Source organism: Drosophila navojoa, chromosome 3, assembly GCF_054131105.1.
Source record: "Drosophila navojoa isolate 15081-1374.11 chromosome 3, UAZ_NAV_1.0, whole genome shotgun sequence".
In the NCBI taxonomy this organism is placed as follows: Eukaryota; Metazoa; Arthropoda; class Insecta; order Diptera; family Drosophilidae; genus Drosophila; species Drosophila navojoa.
Window position 1 is genome coordinate 12,811,247 of NC_142891.1, and position 27,521 is coordinate 12,838,767.

The 27,521-nt window shown below is 40.5% G+C and overlaps 1 protein-coding gene across 8 annotated transcripts; it reads left to right on the forward strand.

Annotated features, from left to right (window-relative positions):
• On the forward strand, nt 1–27,491 carry Tsp (Thrombospondin). Of its 8 annotated transcripts, none has more exons than XM_030384259.2 (16): nt 1–163; nt 752–1,081; nt 9,546–9,690; nt 11,063–11,129; nt 11,192–11,507; nt 11,585–11,714; nt 11,801–11,941; nt 14,906–15,097; nt 15,187–15,304; nt 22,574–22,695; nt 24,715–24,921; nt 25,011–25,126; nt 25,190–26,667; nt 26,735–26,874; nt 26,942–27,071; nt 27,301–27,491. In XM_030384259.2, exons 3-15 carry the CDS (start codon nt 9,606–9,608, stop codon nt 27,010–27,012), a joined length of 3,183 nt encoding a protein of 1,060 aa, XP_030240119.1. In that variant the 5' UTR covers nt 1–163; nt 752–1,081; nt 9,546–9,605; the 3' UTR covers nt 27,013–27,071; nt 27,301–27,491. The 8 variants fall into 8 exon arrangements, with proteins under 8 accessions (XP_030240119.1, XP_030240122.1, XP_089114687.1 ...); XM_089258561.1 differs by having other exon boundaries at nt 37–148; XM_089258562.1 differs by lacking the exon at nt 1–163 and adding an exon at nt 182–427.
• The last annotated feature ends 30 nt before the right edge of the window (nt 27,492–27,521 follow it).

Genomic DNA, 27,521 nt, shown 5'->3' on the forward strand with positions numbered 1-27,521 from the left:
CGACTGCAACAACTGTTGCTGCTTCCAACGCCGCTGTCGCTGTCGCTGCCATCGCTGCTGCCGCCGCCGCCGCTGCTGCTGCTGCTGCTTTTGATGTTGCTGTCGCTGCTGCTACCCTTCAGTGTGCGTTTGCACGTTGAACAGGACGGTACGATTGGTAGAGGTAAAAGATAAACACTCGCGCGTTCGTTCGTCGAGTATCAATTAATATAAACAAGAGATCGCGCGCGCGCGCTCTTGAGTTTTTTTCTGAGATCGTGATCTATGACAGCTTTTAGCGTCGCTCGTTTGTTGTTGTTATTAGAATAATTATTACAGAATTCTAAAGAGGCGAACGGCTGGCTGCCTGTTTAATTGTCAACGCGAGGCTCTCTGACAGACGCCTCGCTGCTCAACATCATTTTCATTTCGTTTGGCATCGCCTTCGGTTCGCGTTGTCGTTCCTGTTGTTAATGGCATAAAAGTGTTTTAATTTTTATTAGCACGAACACCGGGCCCTGCCTACACACGAGACATCATCCACAGCTACCAGAGCAGCCACAGGTCTCCAGGTTTTAGTTGTGCATTTGCTGCCATCGCTGGAGGATCGTTGGATCGTCGCGTGTGCCGTTCGTTCTAATAAAATCAATCGCAAAGATCTTCGCGTGTGTTGTTGTGTGTGTGTGTGTGTGTTTTGTTGTTTATGTTTGTCGTTTCTTGAAAAGGGTTTTAAATGTTTTAATGCAACCGTTTTTATTATCGTTTCATATAGTGTGAGGAGACTTCAATCCGATTTGTTTGATCTTACACCAGTGCATAAAATACATCCAAACAACCAAGTTTATATATGAGAAAAATATATATGTACATACATATATACGCACAGAAGTCCGGAAATTGAGTGTGGCAAGATCCATAAAAATAACTTAAGTTGTTGTTATTCTAAATAACGCGTTGACAGCAGTAAGTGGCTGAAGCTCAAGGAGCTGTCCAAAATAAGTGCAACCAAGAAGCTGCCACAGCGCTGTTGAGAGTCCAAGTGGCCAATAGCAAACAGCAAGCGCGGCAACAACGTTGGCGTTGCAACGTCCTTGACAAAGAGGTGAGTGTGAAGGCTATAAAACGGTGTTAAGTAGGTTAAGCAGGCGGGCACAGCAAGTGCATGGGTGCAGCAGAGGCCGCAGCTCACTTGTATGGGAGGCTACAATAGGTGCGGGCGCAATTATAAATAATCTCTGTATATGTGAACGGAAGGAACATGGATTTTAAAAGCCACTAAAATCTTATTTTTTTTGTTTGTTTTATATTTATATTTTGTTTTATTTTCATAGTCTATTTTGAAAGTCGAATAGGTTGAGAAAATATTGTTAATTAAAATGAAAACTTTCTTAATTTCATCTTTATTATTATTTTTATTGTATAGTATTATATTCTTAAGAACTTATACACCTAGCACAGTTTATTTTAATCGGGGGGTTTAAATACTTTTCTGAATTTTAAACTTAATAATTAATATTTCTTTCATTTAATTTTGACATTCCTATAGTTCGGTTTCCTATTTTCTTGTATTCACAACAAGGTTTTTCTTCTTTTTGAATCAGAATAAATATATAAATTAATTGGCAATATATTTTTATGGCAGTTCAACAAATTAGAATTCGCCTTAAAGCTTAGTTTCTTTGTATAGCAATATCTTCTTTTTTTTTAACGTTGCCTTTTGTTGTTTGAAAATTAAATGATCAAAACTAATCAATTACAAATTGCTTAGCAATAATATAAAGCCTAGCCATGCTTTTCAGTCAACGAATATTTTTAAATGGAATTTCTTAAATGGTTCATATATGTGTGTATATTCGAAAACTCACCGCTTGCTGTAATCTTAGCCATATTAATTGACCAATTTATGAATATATTTATGCGGCACAAGAAAACTCCATTTCACCGCCTTCGTATCTGTAGATAAATCATGCTAATTGTTGTTGTAATTCAAATACTATCGATACATATTAATTAGACACACCCAAAGCGGCCATCGGCTGTTGGCCGCAACGTTTGCACATTAATCTACAGATCTCATGTCTTATCTGCATTGGCGCCATAAATACCAGAGTCCAGTCATAATCTATTAATTACCAGACTTTCCACACTTATTAAAAGTAGCTTGAAGTTTATGAGTTGCATTTCAAAGAGCTGAGAACCAAATAAAACTCTGAACGGGATAAAAATAATTGTCAGCTTCATATATTTAAATATTTTACGGCATTCACAATTAGTTTGGCATTTCCTTTTTTGGTATGGCAAATTGTTTGCCACTTTGTTTCACACGAATGCTCAACAAAAACTGACCAAATGCGGAATTGTTTATAGCCTCTCTTGTTGTATGTTTACACATGAGTAAGAGTATGTGTAGATGGGCGAAAAATACATATAAGCGTTACTTGACTTTATGAGAATCGCGGAGAGGGGCAATATTCATCAAGCTACTTTATTGGAATTTATACCAATGCACTTCTCAGAGTTTAGTCTAGATATTAATTAGTCACTGAGTTTGTAGGTAAAACTATGAGAATTGCATAGATGGGCGTAATCTTATTATTCGGCCTATGCTTACAACAAACTTAGTTTTCTTTTTCTTTGAGTTTGGCTTGTCGACTTGCATAATTAGTCAGTCCAAATATTTATATATGTCTAGATATATATAATATATTTATTAGATTTCACCATTTTGTGATTGTTAGTTTTGGCTTCAGTTTCAGTTTCAGCTCCAGCTTCAGCTTCAATTCAATTAAAAAACGCCCACGGAAAAGGCATTACCATAACAATTTATAACTGCCGTCGACGATGTCTCAGTCTCTGGTCTCTGGCTCAGCTGCTTAGTTTATTATTTTGAATATATTACACACTTTGCGGTTGGCAGATCTTGCCATATATGGCCTGGTAACTGTGGCATTATTAAAACATAAATAATATTGCTTTTAATGAAATTTCCGCTTGCCACGTTATGAGTTCATAAACAAATGCAAATCAGCTGGAAAATTGTGGCAACAAATTAGCGCATCATCCAACCGAATGAGTCGCTGTTAATTTGTTTGGCTGCTTGGCTGATTCAGGCCTTAGTCGGAATTAGGCTTACAGATTGGTGAATGCTTTGCGTTGACTGCATTTCAGCACCAAATCAAATTTGTAATTCAAATTGACCCGCAGCACAATGTTGGCTCAAGCGCTTTGTTTGGACTGGCGGCGTCAAATGTGATTCAAGTTCGGCTGGGGCGAAACTTCATTTTAATGGCTCATCAAAATAAGTTAATGGCTTTTCGATTTTTGGCTTAATTACAGTTTAAGCATATTCCAATACAGTTTTGACAGGTTTCCAAAACACAAGCATTGTATTTGGATTGCGGATTCGGGGCGCCAATTTATAACCAGTTGATGAGATCTGCTTCTACCAATTTTGCGGTGCGGTGTTAACCGTATTATAAAATCATTTTAATACTCTGCGCAAAATGCAAATCAAGGTTTGACTGGGTGTGGCCCAGGTAGCCGAGCAAATCACTTGATTATATAGCAGCCATATTTGTGACAAGTTCTATTGTCTGTTTTATGACATAATAATATGTTTTTCGAGGCAGTTTATATGCTGCTGAATAATGGATCTATAGAATGTTAATGTTTATAAATGCGGAATGTAAAACATTTAAATTTTTTATGGAATTTTCTTTGTTATTTATATATTTTAGAACTGATTCACGAAAAAACAATTAAAATGGAAACGAATCTCTTTCGTTTATGCTAAAGATATGTGATTAATAGTCTATAGATGAACAAAGCAGGCCACATGAATATTTTAGAAAGTATTGTTTTCTTATTTGTATTTCGTACAGGTTTTATTCAATGCAAATGCATTTTTAAACAATATATAATGAATATTTATAATTATTCTGTTGAAAAATAATAAAATAACATTTTCTTAACAAGAATCTCCATATTATCGTCACCAATCCTTTCTTTGCTGCTGAGGATGATCTTCTCTTTAGAGATAGCTTAGTCATTCACATGGGAATTCTTAAACAACAATTGAATATTATTTCGATATTTCCAAAGGCCTGAAGAAGCGTATCAATCATATGTATATGGCATACAATTTTCGTACCTTTTGCGGTATTTGAATAATAAAACACCTATCGCAGCTTTTTCCACTAATAATTCATAGGCAACATTTTGTTTTTTGTTTTGACGTTTGATTGAGCCGCCTGGCAGGCGGCAATTACCATAACAGAAATCGGCACTACACTCATATATATACAGACATATATATAATTGACAGACCTTTCAATATTATGAAATAAGTCTGAAAAAAAAGAGCGTTAGCGTTTTGTATAAAAGCTGAATGGCCAACTTTTCAGCTGTCAACTACTGCATATTTGTTTCCATGGAAAACCGAATTTTAAATAGCTCATTTTCATATGCGGACAGCAGTTGGGAAATACATAAATACAGTAATGTCGAAGTCAAGTGCTATTGAAGACATCACATTTATATAAATGTAAAGAAAAAAATCAACAAAATCCACTCCAACTTGCGCCGGAAGTGATGTATAGAAAAATCTATTATGCTCGTGCCATAATGGAACCGATTTATCACGCGAACAGCGCGTAAAATGAGTTCAGTTTTCAATTAAATCCAAACGAGGTCTCCAAGTGAAATATGTATTTATATAGGTATATGTATAGGTATATATATTGGACAAAAATCAAAGAAAGTTTTTTGCAGCCAAATGAAAATCCGTTGAAGAATTTCCCTAAGCAGAGCTTAGTTGGGTCTCTGTTTCTCTCTCTCTCTCTCTCTCTCTCTCTGTTGCTCTAGCTCTCTGGGGACTAAGTCTGGGGCCGGGTCTCCAGATGCGTAGGCGCCGACGTCGTTGCTTTCCGTGTCAAACCAGCAACTGACAGCAGGTTTGCCAGTGCCTCGAACTGGAGTTGTATAGTTGAAAATGAAGTTGGGAGCCGCAACTACAACCGCAGCTGAGCTTGAGTTTGAGTTGAGCATTTTTCGGTTGAGCATTTAAACGCGGCTGATTTGATTTCAGTGACACGACGCCTGCGGCGACGACGACCACTAAGACGACGACGACGAGCGCGAAAACTTGTCCTACCCACACGCGACAGCTTTAAAGCTGCAGCAGCAGCAGCAGCAACAACAACAACAACAGCAGCTGCTGCTGCTGCGGCGCATGCGCAGTAGCCAGCGATCGCTTTTTGCGCTGTTTTCATCGCCCTGGGGGACAGGCAACATGTTGCATGCTGGCGAACGATGCAACAGTCAAAATATTTGAATTTCTAATGCCATGCGAGGGCTGTCCCAAACTTTTAATGGCCATGACTCATGCACGCTCTGCCGCCCTGCTTTGTTGCACCCAAAATATGTTTTATGTTTATTGCCAAGCATAAATACAACTTAATTTATTTTTGCATGCTTTTTTGCGATATTTGAAATGAATTACTAAACTTCTATAAAGATTTGTTGATTATAGTCTTTTATTCACTTAGATGAAGACAGGAAATGGAAGCAATTGATTGAAGAAGCTAGCTTTAGGACAAATTTTCAGAAGTTGTATTGCTCTATTTTGAATACTTTATCCTGATTTTTTTTCTAAAGTAATTATTAGTGTACTATTATTATGACGTCACTTTTCAAGTTTATAGTATAGCATAGCATAATATAGTATAGCAATATAATATAATGACTAATATTTCCTTTGCGAGTTACTTCTTTCATTAGCTCGCAAAATTAATTAACATTTTATAACACACATATTTAGCTGTCATATCCTATGGTCCATAGTAAATGCGCAATAAATAAATAAATTCATAAAATGAATCATCTCTGATATTCACTTCCCGCTCGTGCTACCTCAGTGGCAACCCTCTGTAATGCGTCCAGTTGTGTAACACTTAGGGTGTCCGTCAGTTTACCTACAATCTGATCTGATAGAATATCTTTTGCGATAAGCATCAAATTTCCACCGATGATAAACGGGCTACGCCTTTTGTCATGCGGCCGACAAACTTGTTCGACCGACTTTAAATCGTTTTAGATCTCAGCCCGGGCTAGTGGGTGACAATCTGTGTTGATGATGCTGAGGCTGAGGCTGCTGCTGCTGCTGCTGCTGCGGTCGTCATTTGCGGCTTCCGTGTGTGTATTCGACTTTGCTTAATTAAATGTCAATCAATGTATGCATGTATGGATATATATGTAGGTCTATGCATATACGATCTGTCGTATAAGCCACAGCATCATTGTTTTTGATTTGTGTGCTTTATTAACCTGATATGGCGGCGTCTCTATGGCGACGCGCTGTCATCTATTGAAGACATTTTGGACTTATGCTGACTGCGTGGGCGCTGGACAGAGATCTATGTGAGGAGTGTGCATATATATATAAACAAATATACGTATATATATCTATGCGAGGGCATTAAAAAGTATTTAATAAATTTTGGTCCGAGGATTATGTGTATATACGTCTAGCTGAGGCTTTGTGTCTTTTTTCTTGCATCGCCTGAGTTTTGGAGATTATTGAGTTGACATTTGGTGGGAAATGTTCTTAGCGGATGTCAGTAGCCGAGTGAACTGTCTATTTATACGTCTCAATGAACAATTGAGAAGCTTTACGTATTGCGCATGACCTGAGTTCTTGCTAAGACTGCGGTGAGCCCCAATGCTTAAATGATTTAATCGTGTTATCAATTTTGAATACTTAGGAAATTCTTTGGAATAAAAGTGATAAAATGAACGAGATGTGAGAAGATTATTTTATTTAAGCTTTAAACTGAATCAGGAAAGCAACAGATATTTTTCAGACTAGAATAATTCGATTAAATAAAAAATACATATATTTATTTTAAAGATTATTTACAACCAAATTCTTTATAAATAAATCAGATGTCATATATCAGAAAAATAGCTTTTAGTATTTCAAATAAAAACATTTTATTTATAAATATATGTATATATTTTTTTAAAATATATTTTATATTCTTTTATCGCACCATATATGTGAAATTAAACTTTGTTTTAAATTTTCTTGTTAGTTGTTGCTATGTATTGGATGATATCCTATTGAGTCTCTTATGGCAAAGTCGTTTGGCAAGTTCATAGTCCCATGTTGTTCATTGTAAGTTTCTTTGACAGATCCTGCTTGCTAAGTGTTAAAGAGCTTCGTGAAGACCTAATTTTTATCTTGTGTTTATTCCTAGCCAAAAACATTATTTGAAACAAAATTTAAAAATAAATATTTAACTTATTTTTAGCTAAATAAATGCCACTTAATTGTCAATTTATTCCACTATCTATGCCATAAATTTTAATTAATGTGTGTGACATAAATCTCAGATTTTATGCCCTGTGTCAATCTTGCCCTATATTTTGACTTATGTAAGAGCTTAATTTTTTGCATTTTTTTATTGTCCAATCTCGGACATAAATGGCCTAGACCTTTTCATGAAAACGGAAAAACCTTCGTGCGTGGCTAATCCTAAGTCCCAATAAACCCTGTCAAATGCCACATAAAAACCTTAAACTACTTCGAAAAGCTCTCAGTTAAAGTGGCTGGCGATTCAGCTACTTTTACTACACCTTAGCTGGTAAAGACTGTGTTGTGGCTGTGTCAATTGCAATTCTGACCATAAATGGCGCATGTTGTGCGCCTCAGTGACTCTGTGACATTGTAGCGAGCGTGTCTAAAACTGGCCAGAACCACTAACAGACAGACAGCATATACAGTAGAGAGAGAGAGAGAGAGGGAGGAAGAGGGAGAGAGACAGAGCTACATCGACTAACTGCCACTATAAATCCATAACTGTCAGTCACAAGCTCTTGGACCAGTATTGGCAGAAGCGCTACTCTCGCGTAAGGCTATAACGACATTGCTGTTGCCACGACCGTTACCACATTCCTGGGACACCTTTGATCCAAGTTGGGCAAGCAGAAGATGCTCTGCGTGTGGACCATCGAGCACATTTCTAGCCATGAATATTGTCTAATGGGCGCTGGCCAAGATTTATATCTATTCGTATTCAATTTGTTTTACGAACTCTTTGCTCTGATTATAGAATATTTAATGCTCTGCTGAGTTGATGCAGAAGATGCTGCAATGCAACTTTATTGGCAAATAATGCATACTTATTTACTCAAATGTTTTTTTGTTTTTCTTTTTATTGCACGTTAAACTTTGTGTGTATTTTATTCGTCAATTTATAAAACTCTGCAGAGCTAGAGAGCCTTTGATCAGTCGAGGATTTGGGCACTCGATAACAAATTACCTCAATTGACGGTAGCACATGTTGGCAGTCGGCTTAATTTATGTGGCACAGGATCTGAAGAGTGCTCGTAGAGAAAGTGCTGGAAATGTGTGGTAATGGAGCAATAAGATAAGCAGCTGCCTAGTTAGTTACACGATTTATGGTTTCTAATTGAAATGTGATGGCTGGGCGAGAGATCAACTAATCTATGGTTAGTTTTCCAGATATTTAAGCAATGCAAGCTGTCCAGGCGAATGCATTAATTGCGATATTGATAGCAAACTGATGAGATACTCAATAAACTGGGAAATTGATTCCCTAATAAAACGGATCTGGTTGGATTTTGTAAATTTAAATATAATTTAAATTGAATACCAATTCGTTAAGATAATATAATACTTTTTTTTTCAAACAATTAACATTTTTTGGAATTTTCCATTTAATTTATGTTGTATGTTTCTGTGCACCAGCTGCCTTTGTGAGTTATAAATATGTATTATGTATAATTATATTTGAAATAAGAGCGCACAGTTTCACATAAAATGCCATATCAAAGAGTTTTCAGTCGGCCACAGAGCCAATCTCCTCACCTTGTGTACATAAACTGTTTTTCATGCAGCTTCCGCTCGTGGGGCACCTGAAAAAGCAGACACACACAGACGTGAAATAGAATAAACGAAACAAATGCCGCAGCCAAATCAACTAAACATTTATTTAGCTAACACGAGCCGACGAAAGAATGATTGCAAAAATCCAACATAAATCTCGGCCAAACTCAAAAACCAATAGAAACGAAATAGAGGAAAATAAAAAATAGATATATATATATATATACATATATATAAACTTAAGCTACAAATGCTTTATTACGCCCACAGATGTCCGCCACAGATGGGAGATATACTTAGGCATGCATCTATAATTTATATATGTGCGTGTGCCTAGGTGATAGCGGAGCAACACTTCCGGCACGAAATTGCTGCGGGGCGTCGACATTTTGTACGATGAAATGCTTGTTGAGAATCTCAGAAATGCCTCAAACATTTCATCAAAATGAAAAGTGAGGACGTTTTTTTGTTTTTGCTCGTTAAAACAATTTAATTTAAATTTTATTTATTATTTTTATGGGATTTTATGGGGCAGTCGCAATGCATTTTATGGGCTTTTATTTTTAAACGTAAATAAACAACCACCGACTGAGTTCTGTCTGCTTAAATCTTCTTCATTTGTCTCACTCTCTTTCTCGCTCTCTCTCTTTCTCTGCAGCGGACGTTCGCACAGATCAACTCAAAGTGAAGACGACGACGACGACGACACGACGAGGCGATGAATTGGACGCGCGTGTTGCTAATGGGCGTGGCCGCCCTGGCGCTGACACTTGTGGAGGTTGCATCACTCTCACTGGATCCAGGTAGGTGCCGCCGCCGTTGCCGTTGCCGTTGCTGCAGTTGAAGTTTCAGTTGGTTCATTATGTTTACCGTTGTATTTATGGGCAAACATGCGATAAGCGAGAGCAAATATTTGCCGGACAATTGGCATCGCCCAAAAAGAAAAACATCAATTTAAACAACGATTTATGTAAATCAAAAAACTATAAAAAAAAAAGGAGAAATACCACCCAGCAGAGTTTTTAAGCGCTTGTTGCATGCAGTCGACCTCCCAGCACCTTAAATGGCGTTGGCGTTGCCCGATCACGAGCTGGCCAAGCTGTAAACTGCCAACTGCCAACTGCAAACTGCAATTGGAATTGGAATTGCAATTCCATGCGATGCCGGTGCCTTGTGGGGCGTCGAGTGTGGCACACGATATCGTGAAGGTCACTTCACATGCGCCTGTCAACCGCTGCTCCTACACACACTCGCCCATGACAAATAACACCACAAATGCGTCAAATTCTACAAGTGAGCGAGCGAGCGAGCGAGCGGTCGAGTTTTTCGGTCTGTCTTCGATGAATTCCTTGACGCTCTTACATGAATATTTGCTGATTGTGCAAATACGAGGTCCGTTGCTTTCCACTTTGTTTGCTGGCTTTTCTTTTTGGGTTAACATGCGACGGGATTACAGTCAGCGCTGACCAAAAATAAACACACACACACACACACAGATGTATAATGCCAAGTGTTGTAATCTCTGTCAGGCGCGAAAACCGATCGCCGTTTGTCGTTGTCCGTTGCGGGTAAATAGAGCAAGTGCCATGAGGTTGTGTTTGAGATTAGCTAACATGGTCAGCGCATTGTTTGATTTGGTTTTTTATTTCGGCTGTACATGTGTTATTGATCTTGTAATCGATATGTGTCTAGTATTGTCGTATCACATGCAAAACGGAAGTTTGTGCAGGCTGGGTCTATTTACAAACTGTGAGAAACGATCGACAGTCGATGGTGATTGATATTGTTTATAGATCTGCGTGGATATACGACAAGAAGATAAAATTAAGACATATACACAGCCCCTTCATAACAAATCTGTTGTCTCAAGTTTCTTTTAGTCTGAATAAAACTTAAAAATCAATAAGTATAGAAAAAAATATGATGAATGATGATTATGATGAATTTGAAGATCATCGTGAGACATTAAATTCGATCACATTAAAGTCTTTAGCAAAACTGACTAAAATTTGCCATATAATAAAAATATGAAATCAAATTAAGGTAACTAAAAGCAGATATTCAGATACTTATAAAATTATGTTCCACACTACTCCCTTGTTGCGAACAAATTCACAAAACTACAATACCTTTCACTTGCCAATAAAAATACCATTATCTCTTACCTTGTTGCAGTGGCGTCTGCTGAGCTGGAACAGTTTATCAGGAAGGGGGATGTGGTCATATCCACGCGACACATAAGGTAAATTAAGCAACCTTGAGATGTTTTGGCAGCGTGTTAAACGAGCTTCCCCCATCTGACAGACCCCGGCGCAAGCTGCACATCTCGATTGAGGCCCTGTTCATGATTGACTTTCCCATGCTGAAGCACAAGATGTCCTTCTTCCTGGATCGCAAGCAGCAGCGCGTTACGCTGGACATCAGCGCCAATGGGGCGACCGAGTCACGCAACTTTGAGATACCGAATATAAATGAGACGAGCACCATACGCTCGCTGGCACTGCAGTTCTCCAAGAACCGCATCACACTCCATGTGGACTGCAAGCCGAGCACCTTCCACGACATCGACATGAGCCTGACCAAGCTCTATACCCAAATGGACGATCCAGTCATTAAGCTGGTAAGTGTGGAATCAAACGGGGCGGTGAGCGCATTCTAATGTCTGTTTGTTTTGTTTTTTGCTTTTTTAATTCACAGTTCAGGGAACGCAAGTATCCACTACATTTCGATGCCGACATGGAGCATTCGCTGCAGCGCGCCAACTGCCAGAAGGGACTCCATCGCCGGGGCAATCGACGCATGCTGCGCAACAAGATCAGCGAGCGTGGTAAGTTTATCGATCAGACAGCTCAGTGCTAGTAGGCAGTGCTCGTGTGCTACAGCCCACCAATCTTGGCTCTGCCAATCTTTCAGAGAAGAACAAGAAACGCGACGTGCGTAACAATTGGTACTATGAGCCGACTCTGGCCCGGGAAGGCGTCGATCAGCGCCATCAGGAGGTGCCGACGGACACGGAACGCGGCGATATACCCATCATGCATGGCGATTGTGAAGGTAAGCCACAGCTCGCCATCTTTCCACCAATCACACTGCACAATCACACACAGCAGTCGACATTTCACGCATTGGGCGTGCGTCGCCTTCTTGACAGCGTTTCTGTGGGCTTTTGACTACAGCTTTCGGGTGGAACGGTGGGCTCTCTAAGGCGTTGCTTTCAAATCATTTTTGCATAGATGTTGAACTTGACGATATTATTAGTCTACAGCAGTTGGCGTTAAGTGTCAGGGCATATAATTCAATTAGGCTGAGAGGCTCAGGTATATTGCCTTGCTAATAAGTAAGAGCACTGCGATTGGGAGTGTCCCAGAAGAGACTGTCTAAAGTTTGAGCAGAGCTCCTAATGTAAATCATTGTAAGCTTATTTGACGCATGTCACGTATGGCAAACACAGCAGGTAGATGTCATACGCACACACACACATGCGCACATACGAGCACGCGCTCTGCTTACTGCGCAGTTGGCGCAGCTGCTGCGATTTTTAGTGGGCGCAACAAATTAAAGCAAAATAAACTACTGAAGCCCTGGCCTTTGGCTGGAGAAGATAGCTTATACAGATATATTAATAGCACAAACAAAATATTTTGTTATTCTCATTTAAGATTTCAAATTCTCATGTCCTCATAAAGGTTATAATTGGAAAACATATATAATGGGAAAAACTTCTTTATTCATTCAATTTTTATCGACTACTCGAGAAATTGAGATGTCCTTTTGTTTGCCAAATTCTGCATTCATTTCACTATTTATCCATTTGTCCATACATATATGCACTATACATTTTTGTGAAATTTTTAATTATAATTGAGTATAAATTTCAATGCCCGAACTGTCTTAGCTAAGTATTTTAAGTACACAGACTTATAGGTACTTCAGGAACTCTTTGCATACAATTGATTTGCAAAACAAGCCCTAAAAGACCTGTATCTTACGAATTATGAGTGTGAACGTATTTATCAACTCAATCTGGCTAAGCCTTATTTAATGTTCCATTAATTTAGTGCCCTTGCTGCCACTGGCCGAGCTCCTTACATACCCACAGCAATAACTGTCTTAGCTTAATGAGATAATGCCGCACAAATCTACAGCCAATTAATTACAATATATTCGTATATAAGTCTTGTATCGTATGAGTATGTAAGTACCCACATTCGGATCTGCCAATAAGTCGTCGTCGTCGTTGAGAAACCAGCGACAAGCAGCGCCCACTGAAAAGACTCAACACTAATGAACCGAGAGATATGCCTATGCCGATGCCTATGCCGATGCCAGAGTCGATCCGTGAATAAGTTGTGCACTCGTTTTGGGTACGCTGAGTGCTGTTTGGTCGATGTCGACCCAGCATAATTATTATTTATCTAGCTCAGTGCAAATTCCCAAATTGGTAGCACGCTCTGTACCCACACACACACACACAGACACAGGCAGTCAACTGGGCGGCATATAAATCGCAAAGGCAAACGTAATGAATGACGCCGACGAGATATAGAAACGAAGGTTGCACACTGAAAGCCCAAACGTGGCCGAAACACGATCAACAGATCGACTGCACCCCGAATACAGTTGCCCCGCCCCCGCCCCCGCCACTGTTGCTGCCCCTGCTTATCCGAAGCCTGAGCGGATGCGTTTGGGCGTTGGAGGCGGTGGCGGCGGCGGCATTTTCCATGTTGACAAAACTCACTCAAGCGGACAGACAGCCAGGGGGCAGACAGAGCGACGTGGACCAATCGACAAACAGTTGGAACCGATGGTACATTGGACTAGTTTAGTCGTCGCCGTGTGTCTAACATGGCGTCAGACAACATATGAGATTTGGAGATGAGCTGAGAGTTTATTAATGTACATTTTAAAGAGGATAAGATAGAGGGGCATGAGAAATAGCAGTGCAGAGATGACTCAAATAACCGTGATGGGAAGTGGAAGTGACTGCGATTTTAAGTAACTTTATTAATTTTAAAAGTATATTTGAATATAAGCATACAGATAGTAAAAAGTTATATTGATTTTCCTTTAATTTATGTGAATATTTTTTTGTATAATACATAAATTTAATATTTATATTACTTATATGATTTATTACATTATTATTATTTGTAATATATACATATATATTTTTTTTATTGAATACTAAATTCGTAATGCATTTTAAAATAATATTAAAATATATATTTATTGATTTACATTATTATTATTATTTTATTATTATTATTACTATTTTTTTTTTATTCATTTTTGAGTTATATTTTATATTATTTTTATAATATATATTTTATATTTATATTTTAATTATATTTTTAATATATGTAAAGTAAGACGCAAGTAATTAAAGTCGAGAAACATCTACTGTATTGCAGCTTACAAATTTTATTCCTAGAATTTATTTAATTAAAATATATTTACTTTATTAAACAAGATTCTTATACCTATAGTACTATTAAAATAAATTCCTAAGCAAATACTATCGTATACTGCATACTGTGACTGCTATCACCATGATTCGCATCACTGTTCGTAGGACTCGGGCATGTGTGCAGCATCGCTGAGTGCGCTTAGATTGAATTGGGTGCTCAGCTCTGTTGTCGCATTGCATTAAACTGCGCTAAAACGCGCCGCATTAGCAGCTGGATATTGCGGGCCGGTCGCTCCGTTTGGGCTTAGACCCGTCCAGGCGACAAAGCGGATTAGGTTGCAATCAGAGGAGCCCGGCACATCTGACTGCAGACTCCGTGGGCACGGGTTGGCGGTGCAGGGGTGAGCTCAAAATGAGTGCGATTTTAGCATTGGTTAGGCCTTAATCTTGTCAGTTGCCTGAACGCTTCCCACACACACACACACACACACACACACGCACACACACAGACATACGGATATATGCGCTCATGCAGCGGCTCATGAATTATTGTTGCTTTATTTAAAGTCTTATTTTGAACGGTTTTTTCTTTCGTTGGCTCATTGTTCCAGACGCCCTCGCACGCTCGCTGAGCGATCTCTTGGCATTGGTTAAGCTGCTGCGTGAAGATGTCGCCCACCAGCGTCAGGAGATTGCCTACTTGCGCATGCTGCTGGAGAACTGTGCGGGCTGCAAGGAGCCCAGCGGCGATAATCACATACGCCTCGAGCCCAATTGCCGCACTGCGAATCCTTGTTATCCTGGTAAGCGTGATGATTCACATGGACAACGAGCCCAGCCCAGACGAACCCAACTTGTACTTCATCTCAATTCTCAACTTCTCTGCCCACAGGCGTTGATTGCCATGAGTCTGCCACGGGACCAAGGTGCGGCCGTTGTCCTGCCGGCTACATTGGAGATGGCAAAGTCTGCAAGCCGGGCGTCAGCTGCGCGGACAGGCCCTGTTTTCTGTAAGTGCCTAGTGAGAAAAATTAGCTTTAAGTTTCTTCTTTTTATTTCATTTATTTTTGTTTTTATGCTTTTATATGCGCCTTTAGTTAATGGCGTCAAGGGCGTGGCCGTTGCATCCATGTTAATTGTATTTGTCATGCTCTTCCCTTGACGCAGACGGACGCCGCCTGAGAGGCTTGAAAGGCGCCGCCTCACGCAAAATGTCGCTCGGCGCATTCGCAAGGGCTTTTCTCTCACTGAGTCTGCAATTATTTGCATATGGCCTTAATGGCGATTTGATGTTGTTTATGGCTTAATGATGCAGTCAAGCGACTCGCGGCTGCCACTTTAGACAGCCGCAGCATTTCCTATCTATGATTGATAAGTTCTGCCCATTGAAATTGCAATGCTGCAAACCAAATCTATTCGAGCAGGCATCTGCATGAGTTGAGCTTTGAATGGAAAGCAGTTTGGAGAGATTGTCATTGGTCGTTGGCAGTTTCTGGGGCCTTTTTAATGCCAGCTATTCCTTTAAGACCATTAGTTATGTTTGGCTTCCATTCATTTGGGACTGCGCTCTTGACAAGTGCTTCGATCTGCCTGGCCTGATATGCCAATCCAAATGTGCAAAATGTCTAATCCCTTGTCGGCTTAAGATAGCATCTCGCTACTCCACTTAGCACTAAGTCATTCTAGTTTATCACCCGGCGAATAAATCTTCTTTACAAAAATGATGGCAAAAATATAACAGCTGGTTTAACGATAGCTTTAAAGCTGATGGCAAAGGCTATCCGAACAATAAGAATCTTAAGAATGAAAATCTCTTTAATCAAGGATTAGGGACAGCGAGCAAGGCCAGAAGGAATTGATGCAGCCTTAAAAGTGAACAGCGATAAGCCAGGCTTAAATCTATATGGAAGCCAATGAACAGAAATAAATGTGAGCATGAGCAAAAGTTAACTTCCAATGGATGCAGACGAACGACCAACAGAAGTCTTCAAGCCTACAGTTTTCAGAAATGTGATATTGTTTCAAAGAAAGGCTATTAAAGAAAACTCTCAGCACACCTGCTGTTATTATAGATATTTAGAAGGTGAAAGAAAAGCCTACATTTGGCAGAATCCAGTCGTAAAATCACCCACAGCCCATATGGAATGGAGTGGACCGGAAGAGAACGCCATGGGCTAGCAGATCAAGTTCTGGTTTAATTTTACGGCCCTGTAACTCATTTATGTCAGAGTCGATCGACTAATTATGCAAAAGACCCTCAGCAATTTCAATAGAATATTGACTAATAAATACATAAATCGTTGAAGCTTGAATATTTCTTGAATATCTCGAATCGACATGCCATAAATATGTTAAACAAAACTAAAACATGCCGTGTAACGGGCATATTTTGTTGATATTGTTAAACAAAATGCAACAAAACCATTGCAATAATACAATGTTGTATAAGAATAAAAGAAGAAGAAGAAGATGCAGATGGCAAAGAAGCAGTCGAGGGTATATCGGTAAGCTGTGAGGTCTGGACCACAAATGGCACTTGAAACTGACGCATAAATTAGTTAAATGTGCCGAGAACCCGCACAGATAGGCCCAGGCATGCATTGCCGACTGAGGACTGACTGACTTCATTGTGTCAAAACACTTAAAGTGATTTCGGTCTGTGGGCTCTGTGTTTCGCTCAGTCTCTCTGTGAAATGTGAGATCTCCGCCGCACTCGACAAGTGAGCGCCTGTATGGCCACGCGCAGTGGAAACGGAGGCTCCGGCCATAAATTTGTGTAAATTATTGGAAACGGGCCAGAACAGACAATAACCCAATGGCCACAATATGTTGGGCATTGTAGGTGTCTAGCGCGACCAGAGGAGAACCCTTGTTTGCCTTGCTTTGGGTGCGCCCCGGCTGACCGTATTTTAATTTGCATAAAATTGTTTTAAATGTTGTCAGCATCATCGAGCAACGCCGCCGCCGACGACTCGTTACTGTCATCTTTCATTATCGATGAGATGTGGCCAATGCGTGTGGTAAACTAGACACAAATACACGCACACACATGCATACACACACAGGTATGCACACAGATCCAGCTTCGGTTCTTCATTTTAATTTAGAACCCACGAAATGTTTTTTTTTTTCTTCTTTGTCTGAGCTAACCATGGCCAGCTCTTTGTTTGTTTGACTTTTGGATCCAGCGTCTCGAATGGCTCAAATCGATTCTATTAAAAGGCCATAAAGCTTGCTCTAATGACATGCACACCTGTGCCGCTGGGCGTTCGACGGATATACATAGTGCTTAAATTGTTAATGAGCATTGGGAAGTGTTTTCAAGCTGAAGGAGATTGAGCTAGAATCTAAGTTTTTTGGGGGCTCGCAGAATATCGCTTTTGATTTTTGTCGATATTAGAGTTCTCATATAAGTCTGAGGGGTTGGCGTATCTGTCATGTACACAACTCTACGGGACTAGTATCTATAATACGACAATTTTAGAAGGAGTTTTACGAATCACAGAGATAACTATTTCTTAAGATAATTTTCCCTAAATTTTGTTTATGTTTAAGCTCTTGTCTATATGGATTAATAATAGAATACTTATGAATGAATATAAAACAAGCAACTGGATTTTCTACATATTTTCATAAAAAATATCCCTATATCAGCAGCACACCACACAAAGAATTGAAGCTAAAAGAGTCAAGCTCTTCATCAATTCAATTAGTCTATAGTTAGGCTCTTCAACTCACACTTTCCATTTCCCCAGACCTGAATCAGATAGACCAGAGACCCTAATTCGGAAGAAAACCCAATCATAGCTTGGCCTTCGGCTCTTTCTGTTGGTCAGAAGTTTCACTGCCATTGAAAGCTGTGAGGCTGTTGTTCAATTTAAATTATGCCTATGATGAAATAATCAGCAATGCAATCAAGCTGCAGTCGGGCAAGATTATATTACCCCAGCTAGGCTAGCTAAGCCGGAGATTGAGATTTAGATAGAGATACACATTTGGATGGCGATTCCAGCTGCAACATGTGTATGCTGCACATGTTGTGAACAATTCGGAAAACAGAATTCCATTTGATTATGGCAACTTTCCCACAGATTCTTTGGGGCCGGGCTCAAAACAAAACGTTTACAGCAACATCAACTGGTTGAAAGTGGCTACACGGCGAGAGAGCGAGACAGTCTCAGTGAAAGAGATGGCGCGATGGGGCAGAGCTAGCTAAGCTAAGCTGACTTCACACAGCAACATCAAAGTTCGGTGGAACGCATATCTCAGCCGCGAATCGAGTTCGCCTACGCACCAAAAAAGCAACAGCCAAGCCGCAAAAGTGGAGCCATTGATTCCAAGTTGACGTTGTCGTTGCTGCTGCTGTTGTTGTTGTTGTTGTTGTTGCTGTTGTTGCTGTTGCTGTTGACTGTGTCGCTGTGGACTGAGGCAGCGTTTGACTGCTTGAATTCAAATTAATAGCCAACTGGCTGTGGCTCTGGCTTCGGCTGGGCTCTGGCTGCCTGCTTGGTTCGTTGCCCGTTCGTTCGCTCGGTGTGCAGGCGCAGCAATGAAAACAAAAACAAGCCAAGTCAAGACCAAGTCGAGAGACGTAGCCAAGCAGGCAGGCAGCCAACCTACTGCCAACCTCACAGATAAGTGGCCTGTGGCAAAATAAACGCCGCTTTATGGCAGTTAGTTGTAGTTTGTCCAAAGCGTGCGCCACATGCAAGTTGTTGTTGTTGTTGTTGTTGCTCTTGTGGATGCACCAACTCCCCTTTTAAGGGAGAGCCAAGTGTTCCTGTTGTTGAGAGTAAGTGGTATGCATTTGCATGGCATGCGCTACCATTAGAAGCAATTTGGGTGGGATAAAAGCGGGCAGCGATCTCAGCATCTCCAATAATAGATAAGTCTCGCGCAGTTGCGGGCAACAACGATCGAGAGTGCATAATATGCACTCTGGCAATCTAATGGGCTCATCCTGCGATGTCTATGGAACACATGAAAAATAGTTGCTCGCCAAAGATTTCAATGAGCGTCGAAATGAGATTGCGAAGTGTGAACGCAATCTGCCGATGAATCTGTGAGACGGGCTGGGCGAATCGCATGGGATTGGCACTGGCATCGGAGATGCTTTAAATATTGATTGAATTTCTATGAATTTTATGTATATTTAAGAAAAATACTGAAATGTATTGTTGGAATGGGTTGTAATAGAAGAAGACGGTACCTAAATCCATTTCTGTATCTGGATCTGTATCTTTTCCGTGTCTACCTTTATTTCTATCCAAGTATAGTTTTTATTTATATTCCTATTCACTCTATCTATAATATGCTCTACAATTTGAGGAAAAAATTCGCTTCTGTAGCTTCTTTCCGCTGTCCCTTAGCTCATCCTTATCCAATTTCTTGTCAGTCATTTTGTAGCTGACTTCGAGGAACGACCAGATCCTAAAAGCTTTCTTGCATGCTTCAAATCCCTGTTCACACATTACTCACACCGCTGTCCAGAGTTGAAGTCCGTGTCTAAAGGTTTTGTGTCTTTTTGGGTGGTGCCTGGCAAGTGTTTGAGCTGAACTTGAGCAGCGGCAGTCGCAGCAGCAGCCGCATCAGCATCAGATGAAGATGAGGAAGTTGCAGGCAACGGCAGCCGGACAACTGGCCGGCAGCCTTTCGGCTCCAGGTCCAGGCAGCAAATTGGAATTATGAATGCGTGGTTAATAAAATGAACGACCAACAACAAGAAGGCAAACGGCAAGTGGGTTCGTCATGCTAACTGCTAGATGGCCCGCCGGTAGATGGTAGATGTTGGATGTTGGTTAGTTGGGCTGGTGAATTTGTGGATTGGGGCTGCGGGGGCAGTGGCTGAAATGCTAATGCGTTCCTCGATGCGCATCGCTGGCTATTTTCCCAGCACTCAAACGATGCCGATGCCAACGCACAGGGGATCCAAGACAATATGGTCGAGTGAACTGAAACAAAGCAGAAAAGCGCAAAGTGGCCGAAGCTGAGTCTGAGGCTGAGGCTAAAAATGACGCTCAGCCGAGCGCCTGTGAACATGGTCAGAAAGCGAAAACCCCTACGCAATATTTATTCTCTCTCTCTGACTCCTCGCCGTGGTCTTGCCGTGATCGCTGTCTGGGATATGGACAGCAGCAGCGCCGCCTCATCTTAGTCCCCTGGCCACTTAAGTACTTAACACTTTTTGCTAATTGCGCGTTGCCGCCAAATGCTTCTACCAAAATATTGACGATCATACACACACACACACGTGCACGCTCGCTTCCGACAAGTGTTGTTGCCCACCATCACCGCAACTGCGGCTGATGAATCCACCAAAAAACTGACAGCGTAAACTCTCAGCCGCACTAAAACAACAACACTCGAGTACTTTTTGTTTTGCGCCTCAGTTCTAGCCAGCTTTGCCCTCTACTACCACATCGGGGCCTCAAGAATTTGACGTGGGATCTGACAAGCTGACATTCCTATAACTATCTTGCCATATAGAGCGCAATCATCTAGCTGAAAGCTTGCCTACTTGTCATAACTGGAGATATTGTGGGCTGCTCTATTTGTTAATTACTAAAAAGAATTTTTGCTGAGTGAATTTTAGCAATCTTATTCATTTCGATTTTATGAATATATTGTATATTTTAATTCAATTTTATAAATATTTTAAATTTCTATAATTATGTCTGGGAATCAAATTTATATGTTTATGTATTGAACAAAAATTTTAATGATATATATTTAAATAAAATATATTGTGCAATTTACTAAATCTTAGATTACTTAGTCATATAAATTATATTACTAGATTATTAGATTATTAGATCATAGATATACATATAAGAATATATTAGAATATTTTTACCAGGTTATCGGACTTAAATTTCTAAAAATTCATATATTTTACGACATTATATATATAAGAAAAAGGTATTTTATTTATAATTTCAGATTATTTAGTATTATTATAATTTATTCTTATATAAGTTAGTTGTCTATCATCCAAGTTTAAAGTCATTTAAAATTATATATGCACATCTCATGAGGTTTTATTAGAAACTTTTATCATATTTATTTAAAAAAGATACTGAGTAGAGTATGCTAAGACTCCCCTAAGTAATTCCCAAAACCTTAGACTTCTTTTAAACGATTTCCTGCTGCTGCATTCAATTTCAAACAGAATTTGACTTGCAAGGGCTTCGACTTTGGCTTCGCCTTCGACTTCCACTTCAACTCTGTGTGGCTTTGACGCTGCCCACATGATCGTGAAGCAGTTCTTTTGTTTCTTTTGCTTTGGGACTTGACGCTTTGTAGATTTTGCCATAAAATATGGCAACGGATGGCTTGTGGGTCAGTTGGGCACAGTAGTAGGCTGTTGGACGTTGTTGTTGGATGTGTCTGTTGGAGTGATGGACTTTCTTGGGAAATGCGTGGCTCAGCGATTGCAATGAGTTATGTCCTGCCTGGCTGAGTTTGAAACTGTTCAAACGCGGTGTTACGCAGCTGTTAAAGTTTTGGGCTCAACCGTAACCTGGATAATAACTAATGTCCGTGTCATGATATGTAAATGCTGTATGGTAGCCATAAGCGAATCCCACACTCGCCCAAAACGTAAAGAGAAATTTACATGCCATCCAGCATGTAACTGGACTTTGCTTATTTTTTATTTTTTTTGGCCATGGGCCATTCGAAGTTGGACATCATCAGCCTACGCCGAAAAGACATGCACAGAGTGTGCCTTCTTTTATTTATTTTGCCTCGACGGCTTTTAATAACATTTTCTTGTAATTGTAATTTGTTTTCTTTTCGGGCTCGGGTTGGGCTGGGGCATCTTCTTCTGCTTCTTCCTGTGCATATTCCAAAATCCAAGACCCTGAACCGACTCGAGCATGCACATGTGTGCGCTTTGTCGGTGCTTTTGTATGAGAGAGGCGACCGCGGAGGGGCCCCAACTGCTATAACCTTTTCTCTTCCTGCGCTTTATCGCGCTCGCGCTCTCGCTCACGCTCACGCTCTCTGCCTCTGTCTGGCTGGCTTTTGTGTTTATGGGCATGGAGCGCACATCATTAATAAATTTAACTTTGTATGCTGTTTTCGGTTCTCTACAATCTTTTGTTGTATATTTGTTCCTGCCTGTCAGTATTAATAATAATAAACAATATGTGGCCGCAAACAAAACACAGGCACATCAGCATTTACCTCTATACTCAATAGCCCTCTATCTATTTCTCTCTCTCTCTCTCTCGCTCTCTTTCTCACACAAACTCTCCTTGTCTCTCTGTCTTTTGCAGAGGCGTTCAGTGTCACGATACGGTGAACGGTGCTCAGTGTGACTCCTGTCCGGTTGGCTATGAAGGCGATGGACGCACATGTACGCTACGTAATCCTTGCCTGGAATCACCATGCCCCTCAGGTAAGTCAACAAACATAACAACAACAAAAACAACGACATAAACAATAACAACAACAACAACAACAGTGTGTTGTGTTTTCCCTCTTTGCGGTCTGTTTGAGTTTTTGATTAGTTTAAGTTTCAAATTGAGATTTGGGGCCACGTTTTGTTTTCAGCTCTTTTATGGCTAATTTAAGTATGTCGTGCCCCGAACTGAAGTTAACTGTATATGTGTAGGTTGGCTTAGATAGCTTAGAGCTTTGGTTAGGCGTGAGTCAACAATAGATCAAAGATCATGCAGCATATTTTCCATATAAAATCCCAGAACTAATTCTTACACAGTAAAAGTAAACAATGCCAAATGCATTCGAAATATTTGAAAAGTTAAGGAAAGAGAGATTCAAAGGGCGGATTGTATTGATAATTGATATAATTATAATGAAATATTTTATTTTATTTCAGTTTTCCATAAAACTTGTAGAAGTAGTATCCCAATTGAGAAATATTATAAATGTAGAAAAATGTATATGGAGACTGTTGGGTTATATAGAAGATATTTCGGATTTGGTTTGGGTCAACTTCTGTAGATTAAATGTATATATTCTCTTGATGAACTTGTTTATATTCTCTGTACACTCTGTTATATCCCATCTTTACTTTTATACTCAATTGTCTAGAAAACAAAGTTGTTTAAGAAAATTGAAATGCCTTAGCCATTGGCTTGTAGCGCACACAATTCACACGACTGTTTGATTTATTAATGCACAGCTCGGACAAAATTAAAGCGAGTGGAGAGAAGCGCGGAACCCTTTTGATTGAAATCCCCACTAAATTATAGGGTACTCGAGCAATTTTCAATGAATGTGTGAAACGAGGTTGCTAATTAGAGGAGCAGACGCACGGATTTAGAGAGAGAGAGAGAGAGAGAGAGAGAGAGAAAGAGAGAGAAAAAATTGAAGGACAGGAACTGATTCATATTGAAGGCGTGCTGGAATGCCGTGCCTTATAAGTCAAGTTGGCTAATTGAATTCGGCTAAAGTACAAAGTGTTTCGGCAGTGGGTGGATTTGCTTAGCTGAATGACACAAATAACCAATAATTTATTATACGATATTAATGCATAAACAATTCTCATTATTAGGCAACATTCTAATACCCACACATAATGTGCAGCACTATCAGAGGCAGAGCCAGTACACGGCGCGCAAATACTCGGTCGTAACGAACTGAATCAGAGCACTGCAGTAGAATTTGATTCTAAATTCGCTTATACCTATAGACAGACAGTGCGACAGAGACAGCGACAGAGAGAAAAAGAGAGAGCACTTAATTAATTAATCACTTTATAAATAGTCATAAGTTGTAAGCTCCACGAATGGCAAAAAGATATATAATTGAAAGTATTAGCAACGTTTCGCTCTATACAAATACACATACAAAGATTTATCAAAAATACTTACAATTAAATATAAAAATAACTATAATCAAAATTGTCAATAGTAAAATCTTTCACACTCAACCAGAAAGTGGAGTTGATAAGCGTGAAACGAAATTTGTTTTCCCCTCTCTGTAATGCCTTAAATGAAATGTGAATAAAATTATAAACTATTTTTTCAAAAACAAATCAAATTTCGGTTGTTTTATTTGAGCAATTAACAAATTTCTAATAGCTCAGCGGTCGTGCGATTCGGACACAGTTCTTTCGGTAAATAAAATTTTATTCCTCATTTCTCTTATTTCTATCTCCACCGAAATTCATCTCTCATATGCCTATATTTTCTTGCCTATTATTGAACTCCATGGCGCTTCATGTTTATTCACTATCATTTTCTGGTCATGCATTATATGCACAATATCTGTGAATATATTATATTGTGTTATACATTTGTGTAGTTCGTCATGAACTTTTGGTTAAGGGACAACTAATAGCCAAAGCCATTTATTTATGTACTAATCTCTTGGCTCGTACTCATCAGAAATAAACATAATTATTTAAAAATTGAATGAATACTAAACCCTTAAAAATTTCCCCTTTGTCTAGGTGTCGAATGCATTCAGCTGGGATTTGCGCCTTACTTTCAGTGCATCTCCTGTCCACGTGGACATAAAATCAATGGCACCAGCTGCCACGATGTGGATGAGTGTGCGCTCTATCAGCCCTGTGATGGATTGGCCGTTTGTAAGAATCTCAATCCGGGCTTTCTCTGCGGCCCCTGTCCGCCTGGCTTTGATGGCGTTCATGCGCATGGTATTTAGCTTGTTTAATTAAAATTAAATTAATAATTCAAAAATTCAAATAATAGTAATTCAACTAATAAATATCTGTATGCTTCTTAGGCTATTCAGCGGATTACTTGGCCGTGGGCTTTCAGAAGCAAACCTGCTTGGATATAGACGAATGCAAGTTGGGCTTCTTTAGATGCCCGGAGCATGCGACTTGTCAAAATAGCATTGTAGGTATATTCCCAGCGAAAGCAAATGAAGCGTCAGTTCATAAATAACCTGTAATCCTCTAGGGCTCCTACCGATGTCAGTGTCATGAGGGCTATGTGGCCAATGGCACCTTCAGTTGCCTGTCCGCGTCTGAGCTGTGTCCCGATGGCAGCATCTGTGCCAGGAATGCGGAATGCGTGGCCCTCGATAACTATAATTATCAATGCCGCTGCAACGTTGGTTGGGCGGGCAATGGCAAGGTCTGTGGTCGAGATCGGGACTTGGACGGCTGGCCGGATGAGTCGCTGAACTGCGCGGAGCCACACTGCCGGCGCGACAACTGCCCCGATTTACCGAACTCTGGGCAAGAGGATGCCGACCTGGATGGCGTTGGCGATGGCTGCGACGATGATGCGGATAGCGATCAGGTGCTCAACAGCAAGGACAACTGTCCGTTTGCCTATAACAGCGATCAGATGGACACGGATCACGACGGTGTGGGCGATGCCTGTGACAACTGTGTGTTCATACCCAATCGCCGGCAACTGGACACCGACGAGGATGGCATGGGCAATGAGTGCGATGATGATATTGACAACGATTCAGTCCTAAATCAGTATGACAATTGTCCTGCGCTGCGCAACCCAAATCAATCTGATGTGGATAACGATGGAGTGGGTGATGTGTGTGACAATTGTGCCACGATTCCGAATCCAATGCAGGAGGATCGCGACATGGATCTGGTGGGCGACGCCTGCGACAGCGACATCGACGGCGATGACGATGGCATACAGGACTCGGAGGATAACTGTCCGATGGTCAGCAATTCGGACCAACTGGATACAGATTTTGATGGCAAAGGCGACGCCTGTGACGACGACGTTGATGGCGATGGCGTGCCCAACTACAGAGACAACTGTCCGTTGGCTAGAAACCCAGACCAATTGGATGTTAATCACAATGGCAAGGGCGATGTGTGCGAGGATGATGAGGATGAGGACGGCACGCCCAATATAATCGACAACTGTCCAAACAATTCCATGATACATCGCACCGACTTCCGCACAATACGCTCAGTTATTTTGGACCCAGAAGGTGATGCCCAGCTGGATCCCAACTGGGAGGTGCATGCGAATGGCTCAGAGATTCTACAAACTCTGAACTCCGATCCGGGCTTGGTCGTTGGCAGCGATTCCTTTGGAGGTGTTGATTTTGAGGGCACTTTCTATGTCAACGATGATACGGACGACGACTATGTTGGCTTCATCTTCAGCTACCAGAGCAATCGCAAATTTTATGTGGTGCAGTGGAAGAAGGGCACACAGACCTACTGGCATTCATCACCCTTTCGGGCGTCCGCGGAGCCAGGCGTCCAGATAAAGCTGATTGACAGCAACACGGGACCGGGATCCATGCTGCGTAACAGTTTGTGGCATGCTGGCGATACGCCTGGACAGGCAAGGCTTCTTTGGAAGGATCCGCTAAACGCTGGCTGGAAGGAGAAGACCTCGTATCGGTGGTCCCTAGTGCATCGACCTACCATTGGCCTCATCAGATTGCGGTAATTTGGCAAAACACAGTATTTCCACCTCTAGCCCATCTCATGAATACATCTAATTTCCCATTAGTATATTTGAGGGCGAACGCTTGATTCTGGACTCGCACAATGTGTACGACGCCACGCTTACCCTCAAGGGCGGAAGGCTGGGCGTTTTTTGTTTTTCTCAGGAAATGATTATATGGTCGGACCTGGTTTACAAATGCAACAGTGAGTAGCCCTTTGGCACGTTTGTCTTGCCGTCACACATCACTTCATCATCTCTTTCTCGACACAGCTCGCGTACCGCCCCACATCTACAACGAACTGCCCACACATCTGAAGCTCAAAGTGGAATTGGAGAACTAAACATAGGCCAGACACAGTTCTTTATCTGATTATTGGCACAGCTTTGCAACCAGCGAAAGGTAACTGACAAATAAGTAAGATACATATGTTTTATATGGACTATCCTAAAACCATCCGAGTTGGTGCTCTACATATGACATATTAAAAATGTTATGCATTCATTTGGGAACAGTCTTGTTAGGTTTTCATGCCAAGCGATCAATTTGCCGATTGTTATTTTGTAGTTTCAATAACTTTATATATATAGAATGTCAATGCTTCACTCTAAACTATATTTGATCTTTTCAGATTGTTTCGATGCTTCAGACTGCCGTGGCTCCAATAGGCACATTTCTCCAGGAGCTGACAGCTTAACCTGAAGTAATGCAATTTCAAATAAGTTCAAGCAAATCATAATAGAATAAGCAAAAGTTTAAAATTGTATCCGTAGCTTTTAAGAGAATAAAAATAAATATTTAAATTAAGATTATTTAAGTAAATATGCAAAGTGTAGTATTTTATTTTGAATA

What these genes read in the sequence shown, in the direction of transcription:
- Tsp (XM_030384259.2), top strand. Translation starts at nt 9,606, where the DNA reads ATGAATTGGACGCGCGTGTTGCTAATGGGCGTGGCCGCCCTGGCGCTG. An exon ending in ATCACTCTCACTGGATCCAG is followed by an intron (nt 9,691 to 11,062) that starts GTAGGTGCCGCC and finishes ACCTTGTTGCAG; the next exon opens with TGGCGTCTGCTGAGCTGGAA. An exon ending in GGAATCACCATGCCCCTCAG is followed by an intron (nt 22,696 to 24,714) that starts GTAAGTCAACAA and finishes CCCTTTGTCTAG; the next exon opens with GTGTCGAATGCATTCAGCTG.